Source organism: Salminus brasiliensis, chromosome 6 (genome assembly GCF_030463535.1).
Source record: "Salminus brasiliensis chromosome 6, fSalBra1.hap2, whole genome shotgun sequence".
NCBI lineage: Eukaryota > Metazoa > Chordata > Actinopteri > Characiformes > Bryconidae > Salminus > Salminus brasiliensis.
The window spans coordinates 4,233,377-4,248,087 of record NC_132883.1 but is presented as its reverse complement, the minus strand read 5'-3'; the positions used below and the strand labels follow the sequence as shown (position 1 = coordinate 4,248,087).

At 44.7% G+C, this 14,711-nt stretch overlaps 1 protein-coding gene across 1 annotated transcript in view; it reads right to left on the bottom strand.

The window, feature by feature from the left end:
• Positions 1-3,302: 3,302 nt before the first annotated feature.
• The window catches only part of colgalt2b (collagen beta(1-O)galactosyltransferase 2b), a 39,327-nt gene continuing 27,918 nt past the window's right edge, over positions 3,303-14,711 (bottom strand). The window contains exons 6-12 of the mRNA XM_072680793.1: positions 14,432-14,551; positions 14,239-14,312; positions 12,730-12,836; positions 11,839-11,971; positions 11,160-11,287; positions 10,798-11,004; positions 3,303-4,887 (exon numbers count right to left, since the gene is read on the bottom strand). Of these exons, the coding sequence (XP_072536894.1) occupies positions 4,614-4,887; positions 10,798-11,004; positions 11,160-11,287; positions 11,839-11,971; positions 12,730-12,836; positions 14,239-14,312; positions 14,432-14,551 (1,043 nt within the window). The 3' untranslated portion in view covers positions 3,303-4,613. The remainder of the gene's footprint in view (positions 4,888-10,797; positions 11,005-11,159; positions 11,288-11,838; positions 11,972-12,729; positions 12,837-14,238; positions 14,313-14,431; positions 14,552-14,711) is intronic.

Sequence of the window (14,711 nt, the reverse complement as noted above, 5' to 3'; positions counted from 1 at the left end):
CGAGCATGTGCAGGTCCACCTGTTTGTGTTTCTGTGGGCTTTAGCGTCCGGCTACTCCATATCCGTTTCGACTCGCGGCTTTATGAAATTCATAAGCTTTGTATAAGCTCATGGACTAGTAGCCCATTTCTCTTTTAGCACCAAGTACCAAACTTAGAACGTCCTCGAGAAATATGGTCACCAGATCCAGAGCAGAGCCAGAGCTCCACTGTGTCTAATTGAGTTAGCGAGTGAATTTAGCGTTACGCTTCCCCGGGCATTCGTCTCAAGGCCAGTTCTTGAGCCACATTGTTCTAGACTGTTCTCCCGTAATGACACTGTTCTAGAACTTTCCCAGTCCTTGAGCGCTGACAACCCTCCAGAGCATGACTACCCAATGTTGGGCTAGTAGGCCTGTTCTAGAGTGTTCTCTTCCTCATTCACATAGTTGTAGAATGTTCTCCCCAATTCACATTGTTCTAGACTGTTCTTTCTCGTTCACATCGTTCTAGAATGTTCTCCCTAATTCCCTAGTTCCTAGACTGTTTTCCCATAATGACACCATTCTAGAACTTTCCCCATCCACATTGTTCTAGATTGTTCTTCCTCATTCACATCATTCTAGAATGTTCTCCCCAATTCACATTGTTCTAGACTGTTCTCCCATAATGACACCGTTCTAGAACTTTCCCCATCTCACTGTTCTAGATTGTTCTTCCTCGTTTACATCATTCTAGAATGTTCTCTCCAATTTGCATTGTTCTAGGCTGTTCTACCATAATGACACTGTTCGAGAACTTTCCCCATCTACACTGTTCTAGATTGTTCTTCCTCGTTCACATCATTTTAGAATGTTCTCTCCAATTCACATTGTTCTAGACTGTTCTCCCATAATGACACTGTTCTAGAACTTTTCCACATCTACTCTGTTCTAGAGTGTGCTAACTTATTTACATCACTGCAGAATGTTCTGCCCAATTTACAGTGTTTTAGATGGTTCTCCCAATGTGACACTGTTCTAGACCTTTTCTCCATCACTGTTCCAGAGTGTTCTACTCATTCTCATTGTTCTAGAATGTTCTCCCATAATGACACTGTTCTAGAACTTTTCCACATCTACTCTGTTCTAGAGTGCGCTAACTTATTTACATCACTGTAGAATGTTCTGCCCAATTTACACTGTTTTAGGTGGTTCCTCATCCACATTGTTCTAGGCTGTTCTCCCATAATGACACTGTTCGAGAACTTTCCCCATCTACACTGTTCTAGATTGTTCTTCCTCGTTCACATTATTCTAGAATGTTCTCTCCAATTCACATTGTTCTAGACTGTTCTCCCATAATGACACCGTTCTAGACCTTTTCCCCATCCCTGTTCTAGAGTGTTCTCCTTATTCTTATTGTTCTAGACTGATCTCCCTCATTCACACTGTTCTAGACTGTTCTCCCATATTGACACTGTTATAGAACTTTTCCACATCTACTCTGTTCTAGCGTGTTCTCCCTCATTCACATCACTGTAGAATGTTCTCCTCAATTCACACTGTTTTAGGTGGTTCTCCCACCATAGTGACACTGTTCTAGACCTTTTCCCCATCACTGTTCTAGATTGTTCTCCTCATTCTTATTGGCCTTGAATGTTCCCTGCAGTTCAAACTGTTTTAGGTGGTTCTCCCATAGTGACACTGTTCTAGAAAGTTTCCCTCATCAGTATCAGTCTATATAGTCCATTCTCAATTGTCTTCCATGGTCATTGTCCAGATCAGGTCCAGATCAAGTCCAGATCAGGTTCAGACTACGCTGCAGTATTCCTTTAACATCTGCACAGGCATCCTTTATTTGTTCTCCTTATTTGTTGTGACACTGTTCTAGACCTTTTCCCCATCACTGTTCTAGAGTGTTCTCCTCATTCTCATTGTTCTAAACTGTTTCCCCATTATGACACTGTTCTAGATTGTTCTCCCTCATTCACACTATTCTAGACTGTTCTCCCATAGTGACACTGTTCTAGAACTTTTCCACATCTACTCTGTTCTAGCGTGTTCTCCCTAATTCACACTGTTCTAGACATTTTCGCCATCACTGTTCTAGTGTTCTCCTCATTCTCATTGTTCTAGACTGTTCTCCCATAATGACACTGTTATAGAACTTTCCTCATCTATGCTGTTCTAGAGTGTTCTCCCTCATTCACACTATTCTAGACTGTTCTCCCATAATGACACTGTTCTAGAACTTTCCCCATATACTCTGTTCTAGCATGTTCTCCCTAATTCACATGGTTCTAGACTGTTCTCCCATAGTGACAGTTTTAGACATTTTCCCCATCACTGTTCTAGAGTGTTCTCCTCATTCTCATTGTTCTAGACTGTTCTCCCATAGTGACACTGTTCTAGAACTTTTCCACATCTACTCTGTTCTAGCGTGTTCTCCCTCATTCACATCATTCTAGAATGTTCTCCCTAATTCACACTGTTCTAGACATTTTCACCATCACTGTTCTAGTGTTCTCCTCATTCTCATTGTTCTAGACTGTTCTCCCATAATGACACTGTTATAGAACTTTCCTCATCTATGCTGTTCTAGAGTGTTCTCCCTCATTCACACTATTCTAGACTGTTCTCCCATAATGACACTGTTCTAGAACTTTCCCCATATACTCTGTTCTAGCATGTTCTCCCTAATTCACACGGTTCTAGACTGTTCTCCCATAGTGACAGTTTTAGACATTTTCCCCATCACTGTTCTAGAGTGTTCTCCTCATTCTTATTGTTCTAGACTGTTCTCCCATAGTGACACTGTTCTAGACCCTTTCCCCGATCCCTGTTCTGGAGTGTTCTCCTCATTTTTATTGGTCTTGAATGTTCTCCGCAATTCACACTGTTTTTGATGGTTCTCCCACCATAGTGACACTATTCTAGACCTTTTCCCCATCACTGTTCTAGATTGTTCTCCTCATTCTTGTTGGTCTTGAATGTTCTCCCCAATTCACACTGTTTTTGATGGTTCTCCCATAGTGACACTGTTCTAGAAAGTTTCCCTCATCAGTCTATATAGTCCATTCTCAATTGTCTTCCACGGTCATTGTCCAGATCAGGTCCAGATCAGGTCCAGACTACACTGCAGTGTTCCTTTAACATCTGCACAGGCATCCTTACTTCACCCCAGTTGTTTCGAACACTGAGGCAAACATCTGTTCAGCCAAGCTCTATGGCATCTGCAAGAGGGTGCTGGAACTGAGATAAGAGTAGGTTCCCTCATCTCCTTAGAACTCACATACAGAACACCCACACTGACACACTTCAGACAGCTGTGTGATTCCTTTATTCTCCAGCTCTGCTCCATAAACCACATCTGTTTCATTAATTTACAGTAATTATCCTCTTTTATGTAAAAAAAGATTCACTGGTTTATGAGTATTGATTTGTTCCCATACTGCCAGCGTCTGTGTGTCTGTCTTCCACACGTTGTCTTTCCATCTGCCCAGTTCATCATAAGATGGGTTGAGTGTGGTTAGCGCGTTGAGTGCCGTTACTCCTGTGGTATCTCTCAGCGTCCTCCAGGGACGATGCTGTGGACAGACAGATTGGCAGGAAGACAGACAGACAGACAGACGGACATGTAGAGGCAGTCTGTACATTGTGTCAGAAAATAAATAAATCTGGTGTCAGAGGTGAGCTTCCCACTCACGGTTCACACCCTCATCCAGTCAGCCAATGGTGTTTGAGCATCTCAGCCCGCTGTAATGCTTTTGGCCGACAACCAGCGAGCGATGACCGGCGCTGGCTGTGTAGTGGTAGACGATGCGAGAGTTGATGATCAGGTTTAATTGGTCAGTTGCTACATGGGTAGGACAGTGCCGTTCAAAAGTTTGGAAAAGTTTGGAATCCCCCCACCCCTCCCCCCCTTGGTGTGGTGAACAGTGGAGGAATGGGAGGTGAATTCAGCTGAAGTGAAGAAGAGGGTATTTAAGGAGGGGGGGGGCAGGAGGAGGAGTTTGGGACGTGGTCCTTCCCCAAAAAACTTTTGGCAGAATTGTTAGAGTTGTGAAGCCCAGTGTAATATCTTCTCAGGGGGCCACAATCCTCTGGAGGGGCCCCTGATTTGACCATTGTACCGTTGTTTACCTAAAATATAGCTTTTTGGCCCAGTCTGACTGACCGGGTTTACATTTAAGAACCAGAAAAATATTATATATATATAATAAAAATATTATTATAAAAATAAAATTAATGGTGCAATTTCCCTTTAAGAATTAAATCAAAGGGTATTTTGAAATGATTTATTCAGTATTACTCAATATTTGATATTTTCCAAAACCTTGTATCTCTAAAAATGGCAATTTCACAGGAGGGGGAGCCATGTTGGGGCCATTTGGTCCATTCATCATAAAATTTGGACACAATGTACAAAACACTTTATCAAAAAGTGTGAGAAAAATGAAGATACAAGGTTTTGCATGTATGTATTGACAATAATTGAGTTTTTTTTGCCTTAAAACTGGAATCTGAAATATTTACAAACCATTTGGAAAACACTGATTCCAAACCTTTGAACGGTAGTGTGTGTGTGTGTGTGTGTGTGTGCGCGCACTTGTGTGTATTTAATGTAATTTTGAAGTCTTTCCCTCCACTCCTATCACAGTTCATCTCTTGACGCTCGGGCTGCAGGGGGCGGTGTGTCCCCTGTCACGCTGTTCTGGGCGATAGGGCGTATTCGGCCCTGCTGGGTGGTTTTGGCGGCGTGGGTACGGTCCCAGTCTGTACTGACGGCTTCGTCGTCCCAGATGGTGGAGGTCTCTGTGTCACTGAAGTAGCCCGGCTCCCCCGTGTAATGCGTCGGGTAAAGCAGCAGTGGCTCCACGGAGAACGCCCGCAAATCCCTCGGCTCGAAGTGGGACATGAAGGCAGCACTGAGAGAGAGAGAGAGAGAGAGAGAGAGAGAGAGAGAGGGGGAGAGAGAATGAGGATGAATGCTGCAGACTGTGTCTGGGAAGCTTTAAAGGGCCCTAATTAGGCTTCTACTAAGGTTGCCATATCCTTTAATATTCAGTGTTTTGCATTTTGCAAATATGAGAACTACAGAGAGATGGCACAGTTCATCACCATTCACAGAATTCACTAGTCATTAGGGCTGCAAGATCACACACACACATAGACAGTGGTGGGCAGCCTCTACCTCAGCACATACAGAGCAATTGGGGGGATTGGTCTTGCATAAGGGCACCACAGCAATGGATGCCAGTGTCCTGGGAATCGAACCAGTGACCTCTCAATGGCAAACCCACTTCTCTAAGCTTTAGGCCACGGCTACCCCACCTGTGAAGGATCCCATATCATGAAAAATGGAATTCTACACACTTCATTTTCATTCTTTTCAATGGAAATTGAATGGAGAGAATTAAGTGGAGTACTGTTGTGCAGAGGTGGGCAAAATTTAGCATTTTGTAGATTTTCGAAGTGTAATGTTCTTCTGCAGGAAACATTTTTGGCTTCCTGTAGCTGCTGTAACCCGCATCAGATTCAAAACCTTGACGCTGGTCTACAAAGCCCAGAACAGACCAGCCAGCCCCTTGATGGCAATGGTCAAAAGCCGATCCGCACCAAGAGCCCTTTCAGCTTCAAGTACGGCTCGGCTCGACAGGCTTTTTACTGTCCTGCACCGAAGTGGTGGAACGAGCTTCCCCTGGGTGTCCGAACAGCAGAGTCCAACGCTCACTGTCCTCAAACCCAGACTGAAGACCCTCCTCTTCTGAGAGGACTTGGGCGAATAGTAGAGTACTATGGTCTCCTTACTGACTTGTGTTTAGTAGAGTCTAAGATTAGAAGAGCTTTGAATTATTAGTCTATTTAAACTAGCTGAGGTTTTTCTTGGGTAAATAGTGAAGCACTTTTGTAAGTCGCTCTGGAGAAGAGTGTCTGCTGAATGCCTTAAATGTAAATTTTTGCTTTTATTAAAAGATTTAACGTACATATTCAACATGCCATTACTTTTGCATGTGCCACATTTAATGGTTTGCTTTGCGAGGAGAAGTATGTGGAAGTGTGTCTAAGGGGTGCCCAAACTTCTGCATGACTGTATATAAGGTTTCGGTGGTCTTCACTTGTGCCGTACCGCCATACCGTCTCAAGCAATTACCACAGAATATGATAGTACTGAGTAGCATAAGCTGTGCAAGTAGCGTTGACAGTTTTACGTTTACGTGGCTTTTATACAATATTATCCTGCGTTAGCGTGAAAATTTCACAGTTCAGTTTAAACATCATTCAAAACTTTAAATCAATCATCCACAAATAGGTCAAACCTCAGAATCAGGAGGGAGACGCTGCAGGAGGGAGTCCCTACAGCATGATAACAGTCTGCTCACCACAGAACGAATCTGAGACTGTCTGACAGAAAGCTCACTTATAAACGTCTAGACGATGATTACTCAGCTGGAACGACTGCTGCTGAAAGGACAGGAAGCTGAAATGCTTGGATCTGTAGTCACTTGCTAAGCTAGCCTTTGCTTAGCTAGATCAACTACAGCTCCACAGAGTCTCAAGCAGCTGCTGCTGACTAACTGCTGAGCTCCGGACACAAGTCAAGGGTTGACCATAAAAACCCGTATCTGAGAGAGCGAAGTCGAGGGACTGGTGTTGGGAGGAACAGAAAGGCGAGATGAGAGACCGGTCCTGCTGGGTTTGGACGCAAAGCCGGCTGTCCAGGCTTAGAGAAGTTAGCTAGCAGTCAGTCCCCCAACAACGGCCGTCCTCAATATCGGTATTGCGCATTTCCGATATTGCGCTCTTTCTCTTTTAGCCAATCGCTTGGATGAATTCATTCTTAGAAAAAGTCTGAAAACAATATTAAATATGAAATTAAATATCACATTTAAATGTCGCTACAAAGTTTTAATCTTGCACATCTAGAGAGGCAATGTGCACTACGTAGATAGTGGAGGCGGCCATTGTTAGTGGGCCATATGTTAGCAGGCCAAACACCACAGCACAGGCCGTGTTCCTGAGGCTCAAACGCCACCTCATATCGAGGGGATGGTCTTAGGAGTGTTTTCCACTGTTTTCAGGCTCAGTTAGTAGACTGGCTCATCCAGCTTTGCCAGCTACGCCTTCTTAAATCACAACTACGGTGGGCTTGATTTTTCCCCACCTGTTTTCAGACGAGCTCCCACAGCGCCCCCACCCTGTGGCTCTCGTAAATGCACAGGGGGAATGAGCTTATTTGGTCGTGTTTTAGATAGACACAGAACTTTTTTTACATTTTTGAAATATTTAATATAATAATATATAATATAAATATTTCGTATTTTTATATATAATGTTTTTTTAGATACCGTCAACATTAACCGTAAAACAAATTCATAACACACTCTGCCACCTCTCTCTGTCTCCCTCTCTCAAGCTGTTTTTCCAAATGGGCTTTGGGTTTATTTAGAACCCCTTTTAGATTCAAATGCATAATTCCACACACATTAAAGGATGCTTGGAGTGCACATCACAAACACACACACACACACACACACACACACACACACTCTCTCTCTCTCTCTCTCTCGTTCAGTTTTCCTGTCTCTCTCTCTCACACACACACTCTCAGACACACAGAAGCTGCAGTATATTTGTGTAGTAATCCATCTCCCCTTTGCCCCCGGCCCAGCGAGCCCCGAGCCCTATCAATGGGATTGTTGTGCTACTACAGCAGGAAACAGGAAGTGCCATGCCCCTTCACATTCCTCACAGAGAGAGAGAGAGAGAGAGAGAGAGAGAGAGAGAGAGAGAGAGGCCTGCAGTCTCTGCATGAGAGAGTAATAAGCTGGGATTCAATTTATTAATGGTAGTTCCCAGAGCTCCCAGAAGTGCTCCGTTTGGCCAAACACCACTTCAGTAAGAGCTTCACTGAGCTCAGGTGTGTTTAGACCCAGACCAGCTTTCCCAGTGATGGTTGGCGTGACGACCGACGACTGCGCCTGACCATTTCGGCATGCAGTTAGCTTGATGCTAATGGATAGCTATAGCCGTTGCGAAGGTAATGCTAGTTTCAACTAAGCGAACCAGGCCTGGCTAACGCTGCGGTACTGATGTTGAACGAGTCTGGCAGGGGGGCCGTACTAATGCTGTTACCACTGAAACAAAAGCATCCATCAAACTATCCCTCCATTCATAAATCCAACCATCATATCATCTGAATACACTATGTGGACAAAAGTATTGGGACACCTGCTCATTCATCGTTTATCCCAACATCAAGGGTATTTATCCTGCTTCTGTGAGAGTAACTCTTTACAGGTAAGAAGGCCTTCTACTATATTTTTGGAGCATTGCTGTGAAGATTTGATTGCATTCAGTGACAAGAGGGTTAGTGAGGTCAGGATGTTGGATGACCACCATCCCATCTCAACCCTAAGCCCACATCAGTACAGCCCATCTTAAGCTCGCATGGGTTCCATCTAGGCCCCATATGAAGTGTACAACCCAGATGGGACCCATGTTTAACCCTTCCTGGTCCCATCACGGACCCTGGTGGGCAAATCTTTCTGGTTCCCAGTTGGGCTACCTATTCAGGCCCCACATGGGCATTAGCTGGGTACGTTTTTACAAGAAATATGGAGCATTTCTAAGATCTGACTTGTTCTGGTTTAGCATCAGACAAAGTGCTCTAGGTCACAAGGGTTTCTTAACCCTAGAGAGATAAATGCCCTTGGTTCTATGTAGCGTCAAAGAGGGTTCTATTACTGCTTAGGGTCAATTAACCCTTTCTCAGTAATATACTGAGCCTTAGAGTGAAGTAATACATGCAAACCAAGCCAGCTAACATGTCCATGTGGGGCCTGGATGTGTGGCCCGACCGGGTTCCACGTTGCCCCACATATGGATGGACCACCAGGGTCAGTGATGGGACCAGGAGGGCTTAAACATGGGCCACATTTGGGTTCTACAATGCATATGGGGCCTAGAGGTTAAGATGGCTTGTAACAATGGGGTCCTTTTGGGAAGCCCAGCAAAAACGCACTGTACAAACCCACTCAGAGCCCAGGCCCACCTGGAACCCACCCAGCCCATGTTTCACCCATGTGAGCCCCAGATGAGCATGCTGGCTGGGACGCTAGTGGTTAAGAATTGAGAGAATGTAGTTCTACATAACATAAGCTGGGAGAGGGAGGGGGAGGAGGCAAAAAAGGACAACAGGAGAGAGTGGGGAGCTGTAGGTGGGCAGGGCAGGCCGGGTGAAAGAGAGAGAGCTAAGCGAGAGGGATAGAGGGATGGGAAGCTCTACTGTAGCTCACACCTCCTACTGTGGAGGAGCTTTAGTGCTTAACATGCTTCAGGTCCTGTGTTGATAGACGCTGGATGGACTAAGCTAGTCATTGCTAGTTTTTGGACTCAGGGTTTTTATTACAGCTACCTTCCCTTCCTTATTTCACTGAAGCAGCAATAGCAAAAGCAGCAATAGCTTCACCCAAGTTTGGGTTTGGGATGCTCCACATACCTCTGAAAGTGAGACATGCAGAACAGGACATGCAGCAGAAGAGGACAGAAAGGCAGACATTGTGTGGCCCAGCAGGGACTCCGTACTTATGTATCCCCCCCTGAACAATCCAGCACTGTGCGCCTGACCCTCTCTCAGCAGTGCAGGACAAAGAGAGGTGTGTGTGCTGAAGGTTAGTTTTGTGGGTATGAGCGTGTATGATCAGGCTTACAGACTTCCTAGGGTGCCTCTATATAGCGTTTACTTTAGGAACGGCACCTTATGAACATTAGGTAGACCTTATTAGAAACCCCTGACTCTATCTCTACACTTTGTGAGGTCCACCAACCTTATGGATCGACTACTGCAGAGGTGATGCCATTCTCAGTACAGCAGTGATACTAGCATGGTGGTGTTCATGGACTGCTAGTGCTGAGAGTGGGTCCACTACCCAAGAAGATTCAGCCAGGAGGGGCGTTGTGCTCAGAAACTGATCAGCAAGATGGAGTTCCCAAGAGTTCCCAAGAGGGTTCCTAATAAATTCCAACCATCCAGTCGTCCTTCCATCATATCATAAATATATTTTCTCAAGCATCCAATGAAATCACTCTTCCAACCAACCATTCATCCATCCATCCATGCATACTATCATCTGACACAAGCATCCATCAAACTATCCCTCCATTCATTCATCCATCCATCATATCATCTAAATACACTATATGGACAAAAGTATTGGGACACCTATATATAGATTATCGTTTATCCCGACATCAAGGGTATTAAAAAGAGTTTATCCTGCTTCTGTGTGAGTAACTCTCTACTGTTCAGGGAAGAGGGCCTTCTACTATATTTTGGAGCATTGCTGTGAAGATTTGATTGCATTCAGCGACAATAGTGTTAGTGAGGTCAGGATGTTGGATGACCACCATCCCATCTCAACCCTAAAAGTACTGAATGGAGCACCATCATCTCTCCAGCTCCACAGCTCAACGCCAGGACCAGGGTAGAGAAATACTGCTCTAGTCCTCATCTGGCATTATTAGGCAGCATGGTGGCAATAGGTTCATGTTTATCTGCTCCAGAGAGTCCTATTCTATTGCCAATACTTCTCTTGAGGGACTAGACAAGCTATGTGTGTGTGTGTGTGTGTGTGTGTGTGTGTGTGTGTGTGTGAGCATTTGAGACCACTCTGCCAACCATCCATCCATCATATTATCTATTTACACATCCGTCCATCCGTTCACTCACCACCCCACTGAACTCCCACTCGTTACCCCAACCCCAACCCCCCCCCCACACACACACACACACACACACAAAACACACACTTAGCACACACTCCCCTCGCTCTTACTTGGGGTGTTTGTCGAACATGATGGGCAGAAACTCGTCCACAGGCAGCATCTTGTTGAAGGCTTGTGCGGACAGCAGCTTGCGTGCCCCCTGCTGGGACAGAGCGTAGCCCAGAGTCCAGTACGAGTAGTCAGCCTCCACCAGGTTATCCACACCCTCCACCGACACCTCTGGCTGGGCCACCTGCATCCGCTTACGGCCCACGTAACTACAAAGAAGGGGGGAGGAGGGGGGCGTATTGTGCAGAAACAGGTGAGCAGCTATACTCTGGGACCACAAACCTAAAAGCAGACAACTTCACCTAATAAACCGTCAACACGTGTGTGTGTGTGTGTGTGTGTGTGTAATCCTGTAGATCCTTACATGAGGTCCCAGTCCAGCAGAGCTTTCTCCACGTCCTCCATGATGGTCTGCAGTCTCCTCTTAAACCGGGGCTCAAATCTGACATCATCCTCCAGTACTAACACACTTTGTAGACCCCTCTCCACCACCTAACACACACACACACATTTATATATATATAAGCACCTACACACATGTACACATACACACATACATGCATATACACACATATGCTATATGTCCAAATGTTTTCGGACACCCCTTTTAATGAATGCATTCAAACACTTCAAGTTGCACCCATTGCTGACATAGATGTGCAAATGCACACACACACACACAGCTTGTCTAGTCCCAGTAGAGAAGTACTGCCAAAAGAATAGGACTCTCTGGAGCAGATAAACATGATCCTATTGGCACCATGTCTAATGCCTAAAGGGGTGTAAACTGTGGAGTGGAGGTGGTGCTCCATTCAATGTTTCTGGGGATGAGTGCTCCATCTAAATTCAGTAGAAATCCGTCCTTATCCAAGCCGTATATAGTCTTTTATAATACCCTTGATTTCTGAAACAATGAATGGGCAGGTGTCCCAATACTTTTGTCCATATAGAGTATATGATCACACACTGCTCACTCAAAGTAGCATTCGAGAGCAGGTTTACAGAGGTCAGCAGAGAGAACCTGTGTGTGTGTGTGTGTGTACCTGTGTCCATGTGGCGTGGTGGCTGAGGAAGCAGCCGATCTCTCCTCTGGTCAGAACTCGACCAGAATATGGGTCCTTGTAGTCCGGCATCATCTCAATACCCAGGGCCTGCAATTTTGAGGAGTTTAAAGCCCTGAGAGAGAGAGAGAGAGAGAGAGAGAGAGAGAGAGAGAGAGAGAGAGAGAGAGAGGGATGGGTGGAGGAAAAATGGACAGAAAAATGAAGAGTCTGGGTTTGGGTCTCAACTGACCATGATCACACTTCCACATTAATTAAAGCAGAAGTGTGGACGGTAGCATAAAACGGCTTCTGGGACGTGTTGAAACACACTGAACAGAATCCCCACTCCACCCAGTTTAAACCTGTTCAACTCCAGCTGAAAAACTCCGCCCATAATGTGTCACTTTTAACGAGGCGGCCAATAAAACGAGAGTTAAATTGAACCTGTTCCACTTATCCCACGAGACATCCACTGTACTGTACCACCTTGTCTCAAGCTTTGAATCCCGTCACACCCACAGATATTTATAGCCTGATCTTCCTTGTGCAGCGCCATCTGCAGGAGCCTGAAGTTACTACCACCTTAAACATGTAAGGTGACTCACCGAATCACTGTTCCCAGAATATTTTTAATATGAAGAATTAAGAATGACTGTACATGAAAAAAAACACTGTTTACAATGAGAATTGTCAGAGTGGCCAATAATTAAATAATAATACTAAAAAATAAAATAATAATAAGAAGAATAAAATAGCAGATGGATAAGCAATAATCAATAACAGTGGCCGTACCAATAATATCCTACTAAAATCCACCAATAGAGGAGAGGGATGGAGTAATACAGTATGTCTCCAGTCCTCAGCACTGTGGCTATCAACATAGTGACCTACTTGCCGTCCACAGCTTCAATGAGTGTGGCCTCCAGCTCCAAAGCTTCTAGTGTATTTAGCATCCTCTCCCTCCGGTCCGTCCTCCTCTTCAGATTAATGAGAAAGATCTAACAGAGAGAGAGAGAGTTAAGGGGGGGGGGGGTAATGAAGGGTTTAAGGAAGTGTAAAGGAAGGAAACAAGGGAAGGAAACATGATAAGTGAGAGAGTAGCACATAGGGCCGATCTTACACCCTGCGCAAGGCGCGTTGTGATGCTCACTGCTATCTTACACCCCCAAAATGAGGGGTGTTCAGGTCAATTTCTGGAGTATTGCTGTGCTATAATAGTAAAGACCTATCGATACGCCCTAAATCAAGCTGTGCGGTGTGTGGTTGATGGTCTGCCAAACTATGGCTAAAATAGGGCCCTTAATGTCATATCTAAGACGAACAAGCAGTCAGTCAATGAATCAATGAGTCAGCGAATCAGTGAATCAGTCAGTTGGTGACTGGAAAAACAGTGGATCAGCCAATGAGTCAGTCAGTCAAGTCAGTGAATCATTCTATTAGTCAGTTAGTCAACTGGAGTCAATCAGGAATTTCATAGTCAGTGAGTCATGTTACTCAGAAAGAGTAAAAATCAGTCAGAAGGTCAATGAGTCAACAGGTAAGTCAGTTAGTGAGTCTGTTAGTGCACTGGTGTAGGTGAGTCATTAAGAGTGAGTAAGACACAATCAGTGAGTAAGAGAGAGTCCCTCTGTGAGTCGGTCATTAAGTCAGCTAGTCAATAGCTAAATCAGTTGGCCAGTCAATGAATCAAACAGCTATTTAGCACGTCAATCAGCGAGTCAGTTAGTCCATGAATTAAATTCAGTGAGTCAGAAGTGAGAAAGAGAGTCTGTCAGTAAGTCAATGAGTCAGCCAGAAAGCTAAACAGTAAATCAGTAAGTCAGCCAGCGAGTCAACAAGTCACTCAAAGAGTTGTGCATCATTGAGTTAGTCAGTGAGTTATAAAGAATGAGTGAGTCAATCAGAGAGTCAGTCTGGGAGTCACTTGGTCAATTAGTGAGTCAGAGAGTCAGTCAGAGGGTTGGTTGGCCCATAAATGAGTCATTAAGTCTGAAAAGGGTAAAAGTCAGTAAGAGAGCCAGTTAGTAGGTCTATGAGTCAGCCAGTAGGCGAAACAGTAAATTAAGTCAGTCAGTGAGTCAACGAATCAGTCAAAGAGTGCATCAATGGGTTAGTCAGTGAGTTATAAGGAATAGTGAGATTTAAACAGAGACTCAGTCTGGGAGTCACTTGGTCAATTAGTGAGTCAGAGAGTTAATAAGTGAGTCAATGGGTCAATAAGGCAGTCAGTCAGTGAGTCAGTCAGATGGTCCATGAAAATTGGTCAGAGTCTGTGTAAGAAAGTGTAAGAGAGTCAATCGGTGAGTCCCTGGGTTCATTAGTAAGACAGAGAGTCAGTCAGTAAGTCAGTGAGTCACTGAGTCAATCAGTGGCACTCCGGGGATTCTGCTCCTCTCCTACCTCATCAAAGCCCATCATGTCTTGAGGCTTGGAAGGGATGAACAGCAGCTCTGAGGGTTTAACCGTGTGATCAACTGCAGGGAGGAGAGAGAGGAGGGTAATTAGGATACACTGCAGCCTCAGCTGCCATTTGTGTGTGTGTGTGTGTGTGTGTGTGTGTGTTTGTGTGTGTTTGTGTGGGAGTGTGTCTTACTCAGTGCCTCAGCGATGGTGTGTGTGAAACTCTCCTCTTCATCCTTCACACTCTGATGGGCCTTCAGAGGAACAGGCAGGAAGCCGTAGTGCTCCCGGTTACACACGTACATCTGCACATCTACACACAAACACACACCTTATATATTTGTGGTGATTTTAAAGTTTAATATTAATATTAATAATATTAATTAATAATAATAATTGTATTATTTACTGTTTTAAGGACTTTAGACTGATGGAGGTTCACAACACTGCTCTGTTTACTGTTAGACGCCGAG